Consider the following 16,460-nt stretch of genomic DNA (forward strand, 5'->3'; position numbering starts at 1 on the left):
AGACATTATTTAAAGTATATTGGTGGCTGGGCATTGTGCAATTATATACAATTATACACAATTACATACAATTATATACAAATACTATGCCATTTTATATAAGGGGCTTGAGCATCCATGGATTTTGTTATAAGCAGAAGGTCCTGGAATCACTTCCCATGGATACCAAGGAATGACTGTAGTTTATTAACTTCTCTGATGCCCTTAAAGTGGAAGCTCTTTGGAGGGTTACCTAGTCCAACTTATAGAAAGAGTTTTCAGATGAATGAGTCTCAACCTGACAGCAAAGGAGCAGGGTAGAAGGGGACTTCAAAAAGTTAACTGAGGCCAGCGCCGCGGCTCACTAGGCTAATCCTCCGCCTTGCAGCACCAGCACACTGGGTTCTAGTCCCGGTCGGGGCGCCGGATTCTGGCCTGGTTGCCCCTCTTCCAGGCCAGCTCTCTGCTGTGGCCAGGGAGTGCAGTGGAGGATGGCCCAAGTGCTTGGGCCCTGCACCCCATGGGAGACCAGGAGAAGCACCTGGCTCCTGCCTTCGGATAAGCGCGGTGCGCCGGCTGCGGCAGCCATTGGAGGGTGAACCAATGGCAAAAATGGAAGACCTTTCTCTCTGTCTCTCTCTCTCACTGTCCACTCTCCCTGTCCCCCCCCCCCCAAAAAAAAGTTAACTGAAAATGCTTCTAATGTACATGTGATTGCAAGATATATGACCCCAGCAATAAGTGCTCGGTGTTTCTCAAGGTAGTACATTCCATCCTCACTATCAAATGAGTGAACCTTTTGTGTTATGACCAAAAGAAACTTATATTTTAGTTTTATTTTTCCATAAACTTTTTGTGTTCCCTTCATATATTTGAGGAAGGAATACACAGAGGTAATAGAATTAAGAGTGATATGGGAGATTTTTGCATGCAGAAAGGCCATCAAATGCCAATGTGCAGGGCTAAGTAGTTGTTTCTTTATGCCTATGAATGAAAGTGGCAGAAGATTCTATGATGAGTCTTGAGATATAAGTAGGGTCTGATTCTATACACATTTGAAATCACGCTAAAGAGAGAATTTACCCTAAGAACTGTTACAAAAGTGTGAGAAACGAATTGAGATGATTGTATTTGCATTTTAGCAAACTCATAACAACTAGAATGGAGAGTTTAAAAAATAGATCAGAAAAGGAGTCAGAGTATTCTCATGCTAATTCAATGACCATAGGGGACCCTTCTGAAGTAGAGCAGTGGGGACAGTATAAATGGAAGCAGATTATGTTACAGGTCAGTGTTGCATAATGATCATATGTGGATTCTAGCGTCAGACATACTGAGTTCAAACCCTGTACTGATTTAACACAATAGACAAAGTTGAAGTGACCTATTACATATCCATGATGTAGTTTTTTGGCACATAATATGTCCTCATTAGATTTTATCTGTTATTGTAAGGCAGTTATTTGTAAAATTGAGATAAAGTGTCTTTCTGTATGCTTGCTAAATGATCCAGAAAAATTCTTATTGAAAAACCAGCACATAATTTCATAAATTGTCTATCATAAGTCTTTTTTTTTAAAATTTATTTATTTGAAAGAGTTACACAGAGAGAGGAGAGGCAAAGAGAGAGAGAGGTCTTCCATCTGCTTGCTCACTCCCCAGTAGGCCAAAATGGATGGAGCTGTACTGATCCAAAGCCAGGAGCTTCTTCCTGGTCTCCTACACGGGTACAGGGGCCCAAGTAATTGGGCCATCTTCTACTGCTTTCCCAGGCCATAGCAGAGAGCTGGATCAGAAGTGGAGCAGCCGGGTTACAAACCGGCACCCAAATGGGATGCCAGCGCTTCAGGCCAGGGTGTTAACCTGCTGCACCACAGTGCCGGCCCCTACCATAGGTCTTTACAAAATTCATGGAAAATATGTGGTGAAAAAAGTGCATGGATTTCAAAATTTTCTGTGGGATGGACATTGTGGTGCAGCAGGTTAAGCTACCACTGGGGATGCCTGATCCCATATTGGAAAGCCTGGTTTGAGTCCTGGCCACTCCGTGCTTCTGATCTAGCTTCCTGCTGAAGTGCCTGGGAGGCAGCAGAAGATGGCCCAAGTACTTCAGAGTTCTTGCCATTCACATGGGAGACTCAGATGGAATCCATGGCTTCTAGCTTTGGCTGTTGTGGGCCTTTGGGTAGTAAACTGGTAGATGGACATTATATCACTCTGTCTCTCCCTCTCTGTGTCACTCAGGTAAATCAATAAATATTAAATAATTTTTGCACCAAAAGAAACATGTTTAAATTCCATTTTCCTACAAACTTTTTCAAGTTTCTTCCGGTGTGCATGATTAATGGCTCCTGAGTATCCTGCTAGTGTATCATGATTACTGAAATTTGGTATTGAAAAACTAAAATGTGCAGCAGATAAGCATCCACTTGGGCTGGATCTCGGTTTTCTTCTTATCGGTCTGGATGGCACTGTGACACACAGCTTCCGTATTTGGATGCACACACAGACATTCTGTCCAAGGAAGCCTTTGTTCAGTGCTGTTGTCTATGGTTTTCAATTGCTGTTAGTCATGCTTTTTATTACATTTCTTCTTAGATTACCTTTCTCATCATCAATCTGTTATAGCTGGTTTTCTTTTTTCTTTTCTTTTCTTTTTTTTTTTTTTTTGACAGGCAGAGTGGATAGTGAGAGAGAGAGACAGAGAGAAAGGTCTTCCTTTTGCCGTTGGGTCACCCTCCAATGGCTGCCACGGCTGGCGCGCTGCAGCCGGCGCACCGCGCTTATCCGATGGCAGGAGCCAGGTGCTTCTCCTGGTCTCCCATGGGGTGCAGGGCCCAAGCACTTGGGCCATCCTCCACTGCACTCCCTGGCCACAGCAGAGAGCTGGCCTGGAAGAGGGGCAACCGGGAAAGAATCCGGCGCCCCAACCGGGACTAGAACTCGGTGTGCCGGTGCCTCAAGGCGGAGGATTAGCCTATTGAGCCGCGGTACCGGCCATAGCTGGTTTTCTTTATTCAATGGTGTATGTGAATACTTTTATGAATTGTAGCTTTAGGAATTATGTTTCAAGTAGCTACGCTTGAAAGCATGTACGTGTTGTTGCTCAAGAATATATCTTTCAGAAGTAATTTACTTACAGTCTCCTCTCGTTATTATTGCTAATGTCCTTTAATATGGAAGTGTTTGAGCAATGATTTGCAACTGAGTTTAAAAATATCCTGAGAAATACTGGTTTAGGACAAGAATGGGGAAGGCTTGGTGTGTGAATAAATTTGGAGTTGTGAGGAAGCAGGAATCAAAGATATAAGCTGCAAAATCACCAACCACAAAGCTGTTTCTAGAGTCCCTTATTGTTTACCTATAACTAAATTCCACAAAGTTTAGTGGTGATTTGGGATCCTTAAGGATTGATTGTTGAACTGACAACCTTAGTTTCTTGAAGGCTGGTCACAGGAAGCTACCTTCAGATCCCTGATAAGAGGACATTCTCATTGGACAACTTGACCTCTTACATGATCGGGAGAGTACATGAAGCAGGAAGTGGGAGGGGAGACAGGGAGCATGCCAAAAAGATGGAAGTCACAATATTTTATAACCAAATCTTAAATGTGATGTCCTATCACTTTGCAGTATTTTATTTGTTTAAAAGTAGATCACCAGGTTTAGTCTATGCTAAATGGAAGGGGATTTCACAAGGAAACAAATGAAGGAGGGAAGAACCACAGAAAGTCATTAGAGAAAGGGCCAACTTCAGGTAGTATCATGTTATTCTTATTTCATAGTCTTTAGTTCATAGGACAGTGCTAGCATATTTACTACCATGAAGTACCAGAGGTAGTAGGATGACTTTGTAAAGCAAAGAGGTTAATAATCTGTCACATTTTGGAGGCTGAAAGTCTACACTAAATGGCACAAGCTGCGGTGGTGGCTCTGTTTGGCTGCATGACCTCATGGCACTTGGCAACGGTGGATGTGTGTATGGTGAGAAGAGAACATGTAACCAACAGGAAGCCGAAGAGGTGGGAATTGCACAGCCCTTCATGGGCCACACCCACAGGGACCTAGAGACTTCCCCACTAGGCTCCACCTCTTAAGCATCCATCATGTCCCATGGTTAATGGTGAGGACTAAGTTTCCAGCAGATGAACCTTGAAGGACATACCGCATCCAAACTATAGCAATGTTATGAAGATAAACGACATTTGGCTAAGCATTTTAGTAATTTTGAATTTTCTCATCCATCAGAGCCACGTCTTGTAGTGCATGCCAATGCAAAAAAGTCTGCATGGATAACCCAACTTTTATAATGACAAGTGAGGTGAACCATCGTTTGTGCTCATGTACAGGAATGAATGTTTGGATTTTGGCCCTCTAGATATCCTTTTTGTTTCCCCATGAATATTTGAAATTTGTATTCTAAACTTGTGTTTGTAAACAAGTACTTTACTGAACTACATCTATTCTGTCTTTTTTCTTTAAAGTATAAATTCCTGCTATCCATTCAGCTTTTGTCATTTTCACCAGCTTCTTCAATTCATCTGGCTTATATCTCTTTGTATTTCAGGGTGGTATATTCTGGGGTTCCCTAAAAATTAAACAATGGCCAGATGGTTTAAGCTTAAGTGTGTTCTTCACAGGGGTGAACAAAGTGGGGACTGTAGGCAATTTTAAAGAAAGAGTAGCTTTTAAAATTCTTTAGTATATTATTTTTAGGATAGATGAAATTACTCTATGAAAAGACAATAGCCTGAGTGGGTCAAAGTTCGTCTGGGCTTCTGGTGTGACTTCAAATCTAGTATTTTTGAGTCTGAATTAATCTCTTGAATCCAGCCCTTAGATTAGGAGAACTTCAGTGAAACCCCCTTCCTGTGTTTCTGGAGATATATTAGTCAGTTTTCCATTGGTATAATAAATGTACATACATTTATTTCATTCAGGGGTTTGGATACTAAAGTCCAAACAGCCTGAAGCCGGCTATAAGGAAGACCTTAAAATAGAAGGCATCATGACAGCATTGCATGCAAGAGGGAGACATCACATGGTGAAACACGAAACCAGAGATGCTGGGGACGGATTGTCATACTCCTTTGTAGTAAGCCTCTTTGGAGAACCAACCAGAGTTCCATGAGAACTGCTTCATTCCCTTCCAAGTGCTGTACCCACAGTGACCAAATGAACTCCCACTGGCGCCATCTCTGGGAGGCTTTCTCACCTTTTAACATCACAGCACTGAGGGCCAAGCTTCCAACACATGCACCCTTAGGGAACCTATTCAATCCATGTTCAAAACCACAGCAGGAGGGAAAGGAGGAAATAAATGAGGGGTATGAGAGTGTCAGAGAACCTGGTTCTCTTTAGTTTAAGTTCAAAGCACTCAGTACACTACTAAAGTGCCATACTTTGGAGTATTGTTTCCCAAACCCCAACACTGTTCTAGAACCTGCTGAAAATGATGTTTTCCCCTTTCAAGTTTTGAGACACACACACACACACATACACACAGAGAGAGAAAGAGAGCGAGAGAGAGAGAGATAGAAAGGAACACATTTTATTATTCTGAATGCCAAAGGTAAAAGAAATGGTAGCACTAATCACAGATCAATTAACTGAGTACTATATAAACTGCAAAGAGCGTATTACAAGTTGAAGAGGGTACAGTACCAATTATACCATTATCTCACCCCACTCTCCAAATGAATAGTCTGAAAGCCTAAAATTATAGTTGATGTTAGATTTCTTGGCTTCATGTGCAAATTGGAGTCATTTTCCTTTTTTTGTGAATGTCATAAACACATGTTATATGGTTCAAGAGTAGCAGTCCTTGGAGTTTGTTATGATATTTTTCTACTTGCTGTCCCCTGTGTCAAAGGGCCTTTTTTTAAAAATTGGAATTGTTGTAAATTAGTCTAACACTGCATTTCTGAGTGATTAGCAATGATCTTTAAGGGCCATTTGAGCCGAAGCTTTTTGCCATGTCATTTGTTAGGAGACCAGTTCTGGAGAAGGCTTTTCAACTGGCCAGATGTGCCATTTTGGAACAGATTGAGGGCCTGCCAAAACACCATTTGTTGCCAGTACCGGATATTGCCAGGGTGCTCATCACCCTGTTACCATATTTTTGCACTTCTCAACATTGCATAAATAGGCAGCTGTTCCATATTTAGAACATAAATAAGTCACCAGCTTGCTCTCCCTGGAGGATTTACCTGAAAGAGGGAACCACAGGGTTAACCCTTCCTCATCCCTTGCATGAATGTCATGTTTAAATGCACACTTCCCTCACTCCCTTCAGAAGCAAATCCTCATGCATATAAATCACACCTTTCTTGCCAGTTAGACAAGGGGACGAAAATGTGCAGTTCACAGTGCTAAAATAGAACACATTTCCTTAGCAGTGAGAGCAGCAAATTAATCAGCTTACAAGCCAAGAGCGAGCAATTTGCGCCGAACTCTTTCTTACTGCTCCTTCAATTGGAGACAAGTTCTCTAATCTTGCAAAGGGCCGTGACTTCATTAAGATGGAAAACCCTGTTAAAGGATGTGTTGCAAGGCACAAGGAAAGAAAAGCCCTAAAAGTCACTAGTTGTCTCTCTGGACCTCTTTTCAGGACAGGTTTTTTTTTTAATTATTATTATTATTTATTTGGAGAATGACAATTAACCTAGAGCCTTGGCACAACAAAGGAGCAAAGAGTTGAAGTAGGTCTCATTACAGGACAGCAAACACAGTTGGTTTGACCTAATCCCCATTTGCAGCACATGATTTACATTACAGGATAACACAGGCTGCCTAATGCTGATTTCAGACAGCATTACGCGTGCGTGCACACACACACACACACACACAGAGTCTTCTAGAAGTTCATGGAAATGCGTGTTATGAAAAGGCTATGCATGAAGTTCAATATTTCCGTGTCTAAATCAACTTCCTTTATTATTATTTATACGTGAGACAGAGCAAGTGAGAGAGCACGAGCGCATTCCCATCTACTGGTTCACTTCCCAAATGCCCATCATGGGTGGGTCTGGACTAGGGGCAAAGCTGGGAGCCAGGACATTTACCAGGAAGTCAGAGTCAGCAGCCAAAGCTGAGATTGAACTCAGGAAATCCCTAGACACAGGTGTCTTAATCACTAGGCTAAACACTTGCTCTGAAACTTATGTTTTAATGACATTTTCTACAAATTTGTTGAAGATTTACTTATTTATTTGAAAGAGTCACAGAGAGAGGGAGAGAGAGGGAGAGACAAAGAGATCTTCCATCCTCTGGTTTAATTCCTAGATGGCCGCAACAGGCAGCGCTGGGGCCAGGCCAAAGCCTGAAGCCAGGAGATTCTTCCAGGTCTCCCATGAGGGTAGCAGGAGTCCAAGCACTTAGTCCATCTTCCACTGCTTTTCCCAGGCCATCAGGAGGGAGCTGGATCAGAAGTGGAGCAGCCAGGACACGAACCTGGGTCTATATGGGATGCCAGCATTGCAAGTGGCATCTTTACCTGCTAAACCACAATGCCAGCCCCCCACAACATTTTTGAAGTGTGTGTTTAAACACAAATTACATCCTATGTACGGTAGAACCATTTGTCACTGTTGGAGTAAGATAAGTGAAGGCAGTAAGGAAAAATGGAGGCAGTTAATGCAAGGTGTATATTAGCTTATCTGCAATATTTTTTTGAATGTTTATCATACAGGCATAGCCCTGTTTAGCAAGTGAACCCAGCATTCTGCAGTCGGATGAGGCCAAGTCATTTCTCCAGGCTTTTCATCTTGCCAACAGCAGAAAAGCACTTGCTGATGGATAGGTGACATTTGGAGAGCCAGGCCTGCCAGATTTTTGGAGGTTATGATGGAGGTCCAACCTGCTGTTCTCCTTAATGAAAGCAGGGGAAATTCAGACTGGCAACACTGCTATAAGGCATAGCTCTGCTCTGAAAGTCGTGCTGCCCAGATGTCACTTGGCAGGTGGAGATGGCGAGACAATGAGAATGTTACCCTGTGGATGTGGGTGCTGGTGCACTGCGAGTGTGAACAATAAGTCTATATTCTGAAGTATAATGAATACTGTGTGAGTCTTGCCATATTCATGTCCTGAGAAAGGCCTTTCTCAAAGAGGACTCACTCCATTCCCCTCACAGACTGACATGCATATGTACACTCAAACCATGTGCATGTGACCTGTATCGGGTCCTACTACATGCTTAATACTTATTTTTAATGTAGTTGTGTGTATGTGTATGAGTACTTCTGAAATTTCATGGAAATTGGAATTAAAATATGCTTATCTTGGTGCAAAGAAATTTTGAAATCCATGCATGTGAGAGATCATCAAAAAATTCATAAAAAGTACATAATATAAAAACTTGTACATGAATTTCAAAATGTTTTGCACCAAAATCACACTTATCTTTTAATCCCATTGGCAATGAACATTTTAAAGAGCCTTGATATATATTTTTTCTTTATGGAAAATAGAATATTACTTTAATAGTTTTGTAGCTTGCTTTTTCATTATAAATATTTCTCATCTTGTTTTCCTTAGGCTTCTATGTTTTCACTGCACTTTGGAGTGAGGGTACGTGATCTTATGGTCAGCCATTCCCCTACTGATGGGCACATAGGTTGCCTCTCAGGTATTTTAAGCAGAGCGAGACTATGTTCTCAGTCAGCATCTAGGCAGTTTTTACTAAAAGATAGACTCAAAATTACCTTTCGCAACATCTAGCCGAAGTGACTGACATCGAGTTTTCTTTTTCTTTTCAGTGTTACGAGATGACTTTCGGCAAAACCCCACAGATGTTGTGGTGGCAGCTGGCGAGCCCGCAATCCTGGAGTGCCAGCCTCCCCGGGGACACCCAGAACCTACCATCTACTGGAAAAAGGACAAAATTCGAATCGATGACAAGGAAGAGAGAATAAGTGTGAGTTACATGAAAGTGATAGCTTAGAGAGCAGGAATTTTAAGTCTAGAAAGACGTCCTTGGTTTATAAATAAAATTGTATTTAATTGCTAATGACCATTTACGCTAAATGGAAAGGCTTTGAAAACATAAACTTTGGAATCAGGCTTCAGAATCCAAAAATTTATAGATCAGGTTATATGATATATCACTCAGTTCACCAGTACAAGTGTGTGTATATATCTTGGTTATACAGTGTTGATGTCATGGCTGTTTTTTAAGAACTGCAAAGGTTTCTATTGATCATGCAGTCCCTGGGTGTGAAAGTATCAATGCTAGTCATAAACCATATTCACTGTAACATCTCATTTTGCCCTATTTCAGGACTACAGGAGGAAGTAATTTAAGATGAACATCTCAAATACTTAATTTAGATTTTCCAACTAAATAATACTTATGACAGTGAAGTTTTATATCTGCATTAATTGAGAAGTAAATTTAATAGCTGTAAAATAAAATTAAATAGAATGAGTGGCTGATTTTGCAGTTTAGCTCATATAGAGAAATACTTCATTTTTCAAAGGAAATGGATGATCAGGTTTATTGTAATTCAAAATGAAGCTCCCAGAACCTGCTAAATAGGTAGAGTGGGTAGATGGCATTTTATTTTTTTCAGAGGATCCACTGAACATTTGTATGTGAAGTTTGTGAGAATCCAGTCCAATGAAATACAACCTAATGCCTTCCATTATTAGTAGTATAATTTTATATTAAATACAATAAATAAGAGTAGATGAAAAAAAGGTAAATGTATTTTATTTAAAAAAGACCTCATTTGGCTGAACCAGTGTACCATTTTAATGAAAAATTCATGTACTCTGGGTGGCTATTTTGTTTAAAAACATGTTTATTATGAATAGGATTTTCTTTTGGGCACATTGTGATTACAGAATAATGCAAACTATTAACTCTTAAACTTAATGTTTAAGAGATCACAACATACATTCTTATGTTTCTGGCTTGGCTCACGCTGTGGGGATCTACATTACGAAAGAGCATTTGGTCTTCAATGTTCTATGGTTGGGCATGAAAATATATTCCTAATAACGGAGTAAAACCAATGTTCAAGGATTTCTAATTCAAGTTTGCAGTATTCAGCTTTTGCTTTGTAACAAACTATCCCAAAATACATAGGCATGTAGTAACCATCTTATTTAGTGTATGATTATGAGGGAAAGCTGATGGTTCTGTTCTGAACCGTCTTGGTTGACCTGTGCCAGACCTTCTTCTTCTGTGGCCTGTTTAAAGGTATATTACAAGCTACATGATCCTGGATGACCACAGGCCTGACAGTTAGGTCTCAGCTGGGTGATTAGTCTGCTTTCATAACTTTAACTAAAATATGCAAAGGAATCTTCTAAGGAAACACAAAGCTTATTTCAGCTTACACTTGAAGGCTTAAGTTCAGGATCAGGCAGCCCCATAGACCAATGTCTGATTGAGGCTGGTCATCGTGGGCACAGAGGAACAACCACGTGGTGACCCAGGAAGCAGAGAGGAGAGAGAGAGCACAGCTAGGCAGAAGTTGAATTCCAGTAATGATCAAAACTCTAAGAAGAACAATTTGCTGTGGGCATGTCCCCAGTGACTCAAAAACCTCCCACCAGACACCCGTGTGAGGTGCTATAATGAGATCAAGTCTCTAGCCTTAACCCATCAGCTGTTAACATTAAGATCTCAGAGTGCAGAAATGTGTCTGAGTTTGGGGAAGGCACGTCCTAGTTAACCTGTAACTCTTGGGCATCCCAGTCCTCTGTCTCGTGGCCTCTAATTTTCTCGCTGGCCAGCTAAGGTTAGTTCCCACTGTCTCAGGCTTCCAACTGCAGCAAGGCATGTTGAGTCACAGAGTGTAGGCATCTTTCTTATGAAATAATTGCCTTAGTTTCATTGGTCTGATCAAGTCATAGTGTGAAGATCAGCTTCATGGGAAAGAAAAATGCCCTCATGGCCATTGTCATTACGTCCCATTATGCCTTACTATGTATAATTGAGACACCAATAATGATCTTTTCCTCTCATGTGAAAAAAAAAAGGCAGAAATACATTTATGTAACATGACAAGTTTTAGAACTTGAAATATCTCTGAGAACAAACTTCCATGTATTTTGTTTTCCTATGAAATAAAAAGAATAGTGGAAGCAACCAGAATTATCTCACATCTCTTTAAGAACAGTTATTATAAAGATTATTGAATCCAATTCAACCAAGACAGAAAAAAAAAAAAAAAAAACTAGAAAGGAAACTATAAGTGATGCTGTGCTTACTAAAAGCCTAACTCTGCTATAGTGTGATGCTTAGTAAATAGCTTAATACTATTTCATCAATTCACTCAGTCAATAAATGCTTACTTTTTAAGCAATACCTAGGGATCCCCTGTTAGTTCCAATGATTTGTTCCAGCTCACACTCATCATTTAATTTCTTTTTAATCCAACCAGCTCTTTTCACCAAAGATTGTCACTTAAATGCAATGAAGATGAGACAAATTAACAATAACAAGTGAAATATAAGGTCCACAAAGGCAGAGATGTGTGCTTTGGGGTTATTCCCGAGTCCCAGATGCCTAGAACACTGTTTGTCCTACAGAGTACGTGTAAACTCTATGCCTTGCTGGATCTCTGTAAGTCAGCAGGATTTTATTATTGTATCCAAAATAGATATAATTGTATAATGTATAATTGTATAATGTTCTTTTCTGATGACAAATGACAATAGCAACTCTTTCAGTACAGTCTCAAGGTGTGGACAGGTTCCTAGGACTTAGTGGGCACAATTATAAGATTCAGATATTACCAGGTAAAAGTAAGGAAGGCTGATTAGAAGAAGCACTCTCCAAGAGGGAAACATGTAGACTGACGCTGAAGGTGAATTTAAGACGTTTTTGAAGATGCCAAAAGAGACTTTCATGTCTTAGATACTCAGTTATTTTCTTCTGAAAGAAAATCATGTGCGTATATATTCAAAATTATTTACTAGTGACCTTTGATTTCCATTTCTGTTTCTGTTCTTTCCCTTTTTTTGTTTTATTTAATTTGAACAGATTCGAGGTGGAAAACTGATGATCTCCAATACCAGAAAAAGTGACGCAGGAATGTACACCTGTGTGGGCACCAATATGGTGGGAGAAAGAGACAGTGACCCAGCAGAGCTGACTGTCTTTGGTAAAAACTCTCCTTTAAATGAGAAATTTCTAATTAAATCTACTTTTCCTTTGCTTTTAAATATTTTTACATATTTAAATATTCCTAAAAAATATATGGACCATACTCAATACTTGTGATAAGCAATGACAGTTAAGAAGTGGTGGGTTATTTTTTTTGTTTTTCTAATGAAACATATGATGTGAAGATAAAAATTTTGCTAAAACATTAGTTCACTTTCTTTACTCAGATTTTTTTATAGGATTTGGCCTTTCTTAGAAATGTAAAGCAAATTTTTTTTTCAAACTATTTGAGACATTGCATCCATCTGAAGTGCATCACTGGTTTTACTATGATACAAGTAGAAGTTGTTACTACTTGCAAGATATAGGGGAAGTTTTTCAATATTAAAGATGCTTGTTTTCCACTTCTTCAAATTTCAGATTATGGTCCTTGTAGGTTTAAAGATTCAAAGACTGTTTATCTTATTATATGTATATATACTTGAGTGTATGTGTCTTCCTTTGCCTTATATACACACAGACACACTCAGGCACAGAAGAATTGGCTATTACCAATACTGTGTGTTTTTTTAAGGTACAAGAGATTATTGTGATTTTTAAATTACAGATCTTTGCTCATTCAATAATCCTCTGGTTCAGTGCATGATATGATGGGATCCCTTCCTGTTTCTGTCATTACTACAGGGCACACCAAAGTGTAGCCCCCAAATCCTTTACAGATCTCTAAAGAAACTTCTGGTGTGAGATGAGGGCTCGGATCGAAAGAGCTGTGTTATGATTTCCATTCCATTTCAAGAGTTAAGGTTGTGCTTTATGAATATGTACCAGAGTAGCGCAGGCCTTTCTTTTCAATCACTCTGAGTACCAAGTAATCTCTCCTAATACTCCCTGTGGATACTAAGCAGCTTGAAGTCCCAAATGACAAAGCCAGGAGAAATCCCATAATTCATTAGAGGAATTGACTAGTAAAAATAAAACTGTTCAAAGTATGCATGCAAATGTCTGTCCTGCAGAGCTCAGACAAGTATCAGTTTGCCCCTAAATTCCATGCTGTCATCGAGAAGAGTCTCAAAATGGGCTCCACTCTGAAATGAATTAAGTACAGCTTTGCCTGGTGACATATGAAATTAGTGGTCACCGAACATTGCCACTGAAAACCCACAAGCGTAACTCTTCTATTTAAAGAAACACTCCTTGGTAGTTTTCTTTAACTACTGCTTGCTTTGGAATGGATGAGAACTGAAATACAGCAGTGTAGACCACCTTCAGAAGGAAATTGAAAGGATTTAATGTTGTTAACCATGCTATTAGAATTACCGGTAATGTGACTGTGTTATGAAACATTTACCCTACTTTCCCTAAAGGCATGATGAGAACTCCAGGACATCCCTAAACTTGTCAAACAGTATGAGAGGACTTATAAATTATTTTGGAAATAGCTATCAACCCAAGAGATTGGATTTGTCTGGAGGTAGTTCCTCCGGAAGAGTTGATTTAGAAAATCTAGAAACCTTTATCTGGTGGTAAAAACTAGTCAGAACTGACTTGAGGGGTCCCAAGTACAAGATTCAGTAGAGGAAGATGCTAAAATTCCATTTTCGATAAGCAAACAATGTCTAAAACCTGGAGAAAACCAGAAAATAGAAGAGAGGCCCAAACAAAGGCTGAAACAAGTACTGCATGAGAAATATCCTACTGTACACTGACTCTCTGCTCTGGGAGAGCATGAAATATATCATATGATATTGATGGCGAGATCTCCTTTATTTCATGTTGGTGCTCTCGTTTCCTATACATGTTTTCTAATAAACTTCTGATATTTCATCATTGTTAGGTATTTATATTTATGACCTAATGTTTATAAGCCCGATTACATTTCACAGTCTTCACCCTGCCATTGTTTTCAGGTAGCAGCACTTCCACTTAAAAAAATCTGCCTACCATCACCACTCTGTAGCTACTATAAGAAGGCTTTAAATTTTATTTATTTAGTTAATTTGTGAGAGAAAGAGAGAGAGACATACAGACAGACCGATCCCATGTGCTGGTTCACTCTCCAAATACCTGCAACAACAAGAGCTTTGTTAAAACCAAAACTGGGAGCAGGGAGCTTAATCCAGGCCTCCCATGTGGGTGGCAGGGACTCAACTATTTGAGCCATCACTGCTGCCTCCCAGGGTCTGGATTAGCAAGACACTGGTATCAGGAGCAGAGCTGAGACATGAATAGGTGCTCAATATTTGTATATAGGTATCTAAGCCAGTGTATTAACAGCCACTCCAGAAGGAAGATTATTTTTTAAAGATTTATTTTATTTATTTGAAAAGCAGGGTTAAAGGTTACAGAGAGATAAAAAGGGAGAGATGGAGGGAGAGAGAGATCTCCATCCACTGGTTCACTCAGCAAATGGCCACAGTGGCCAGGGCTGGACCAGACCTCAGCCAGGAGCCAGGAACATCTTCCAGGTCTTCCATGTGGGTACAGGGGCCTAAGCACTTGGGCCATCAGAAGGAAGGTTATTAAATGACTTTTACAACATCAGTCTTGACCTTAAGATGTGTTACACAAGAAAAGTAACTGATTATATTTAACTGTTCATGAATTACAGTTTACTTGTAAACAACAGGAAAAGCAATGACAAAATAAAGGGCTTTTTCCAGTTTCTAATTTTTACCAGCCATACCATAACCATTTACCTTCTAAAATCCTTTCTTGAAAAAAATTCATTCTCCATTTTTCAAGTATTGTGATTCATTACGTAATTGACTTGGGCTTACAGTTTTGCATTTGCAGATTTAACTTAGATTTTAATTGCCGTTTTGACAAAGACATGATACATGTAACAAAATTTTTTAGAAAAATTATGGCACCATAGTCCATGAATTTTTTATTCTCTTTTTTTCTTCTACAGTATTTCCTGACCATGAAATAACATGCTAATTAAGAGGGCATTATCAAATCTAAAAGTTAGGAGTTAGTATCCTGGTCTAAAATGACACTAAAATCTATGACACTCTGGGTGACTTCAAAAAGAACATCCCTAAGCACTTTATATATGTTAAGTTTAGAATATCGTGAGAGTAGAGAAGCTAGAGTTGAAGTGCACATTTTTTTTTTAATTATGGGTAGATTTGCAATGTCTGCTATCCAAATTTCTCTTTAAAATATAACCTGAATTGTTTCCAAATGATTTTGTAATGCTTTTCAACAAGAGCGGAAAACATATTTAATGTGTAACATTTCAAATGCCGATTATATATCTTACAATACTTCAAGGAAATACAGAAACATCTTTCTCACACCTTCCCAGTATGCACACATGGACACATCCTTCATCTTTAAACATTTCTTCAATTTTGTTTTCTCTTTTACTTGTAGGATTTATTTCCATATTTTATGTTCATTCTGCATTCATCAGTATAGCAGTTTTATATACTGTTTGACATACTGTTATGGAAGATAATGGTTTGGTCCATGGATATCTCCTTCCCCATCTTCTCACATCCAGTTTCTTGTTTGTCTTTTTAATATACTAACTAGAGGAACAATAGTTGTTTCAATATCTAGATTTTGAGTTATAACCATGTGACTTACTGAGAGCTGAGTGTTGTATGTTGTACTCTTAGTTTATATTTCTTTGCTGATACTAATTGTGTTCTTCATGAATAGTAAGCTTTTTATTTTATTTTATTTTTTTACATTTACTTGTGTGTGTTGTTTTCTTTCACCTGCCAAGAATTGTTAAAATCTCTTACAGGTATCTTATGATCTTCTGAATTCTGCCTTTCATGTTTTAGTTATGAAGTCCTCCCTTACTCTGTCTTAGAGGCCTTAGACCTCTGATGGGCTACAAGTTGTTTCAGTCTGCTCCAGAAACTTGACTGTGATGTCTTCCTTCTCTCTGATGCTGTATTCTCTGTTTCTTGTATAAGTATTTGTTTCTTTCTTGGTTCATCCCTCTATTCACAGACATTTCCTTTCTGCTTTCTGCTTCAAAAACAAAAGCCTAGAGAACATTCCAGATCAAAATGCTTTTATTCTATTCAGAATGTAGACAAAATTCTAGCTTACAATTCTATTTTGGTTATAGAGTTCTCTAAACATTGTTTTTGTTGAGACTATTATGTCACCACTCCATGGTCAATAATTCCCCCAGGCTCCTCTTAAATATACTGTGATTATGATTGCCATGCCTTGATATCCAATGTTTTCTTTGTTTCTCTTTCCAGATTTTCAGTACTGTCTCTTTACCCTGTTTTCCTGACTATTTTAATATTGTGGCTTGGATTGGCTTTTTTACTTTCTTGGCTATATAATTGGTAAACAATTTTAATCTGAAAACTCATGACAAAAGCAATTTAAT

The 16,460-nt window shown here is 39.1% G+C and overlaps 1 protein-coding gene across 29 annotated transcripts in view; it reads left to right on the forward strand.

Annotated features, from left to right (window-relative positions):
* ROBO2 (roundabout guidance receptor 2) overlaps positions 1-16,460 on the forward strand; it is a 1,427,252-nt gene that overhangs the window by 1,242,243 nt on the left and 168,549 nt on the right. For all 29 annotated transcript variants that reach the window (XM_070071923.1, XM_070071922.1, XM_051859424.2 and 26 more), the window contains 2 exons: positions 8,739-8,896; positions 11,975-12,095. In XM_070071923.1, coding sequence (XP_069928024.1) covers positions 8,739-8,896; positions 11,975-12,095 — 279 coding nt within the window. The remainder of the gene's footprint in view (positions 1-8,738; positions 8,897-11,974; positions 12,096-16,460) is intronic.

Source organism: Oryctolagus cuniculus, chromosome 4 (assembly GCF_964237555.1).
Source record: "Oryctolagus cuniculus chromosome 4, mOryCun1.1, whole genome shotgun sequence".
Lineage (NCBI taxonomy): Eukaryota > Metazoa > Chordata > Mammalia > Lagomorpha > Leporidae > Oryctolagus > Oryctolagus cuniculus.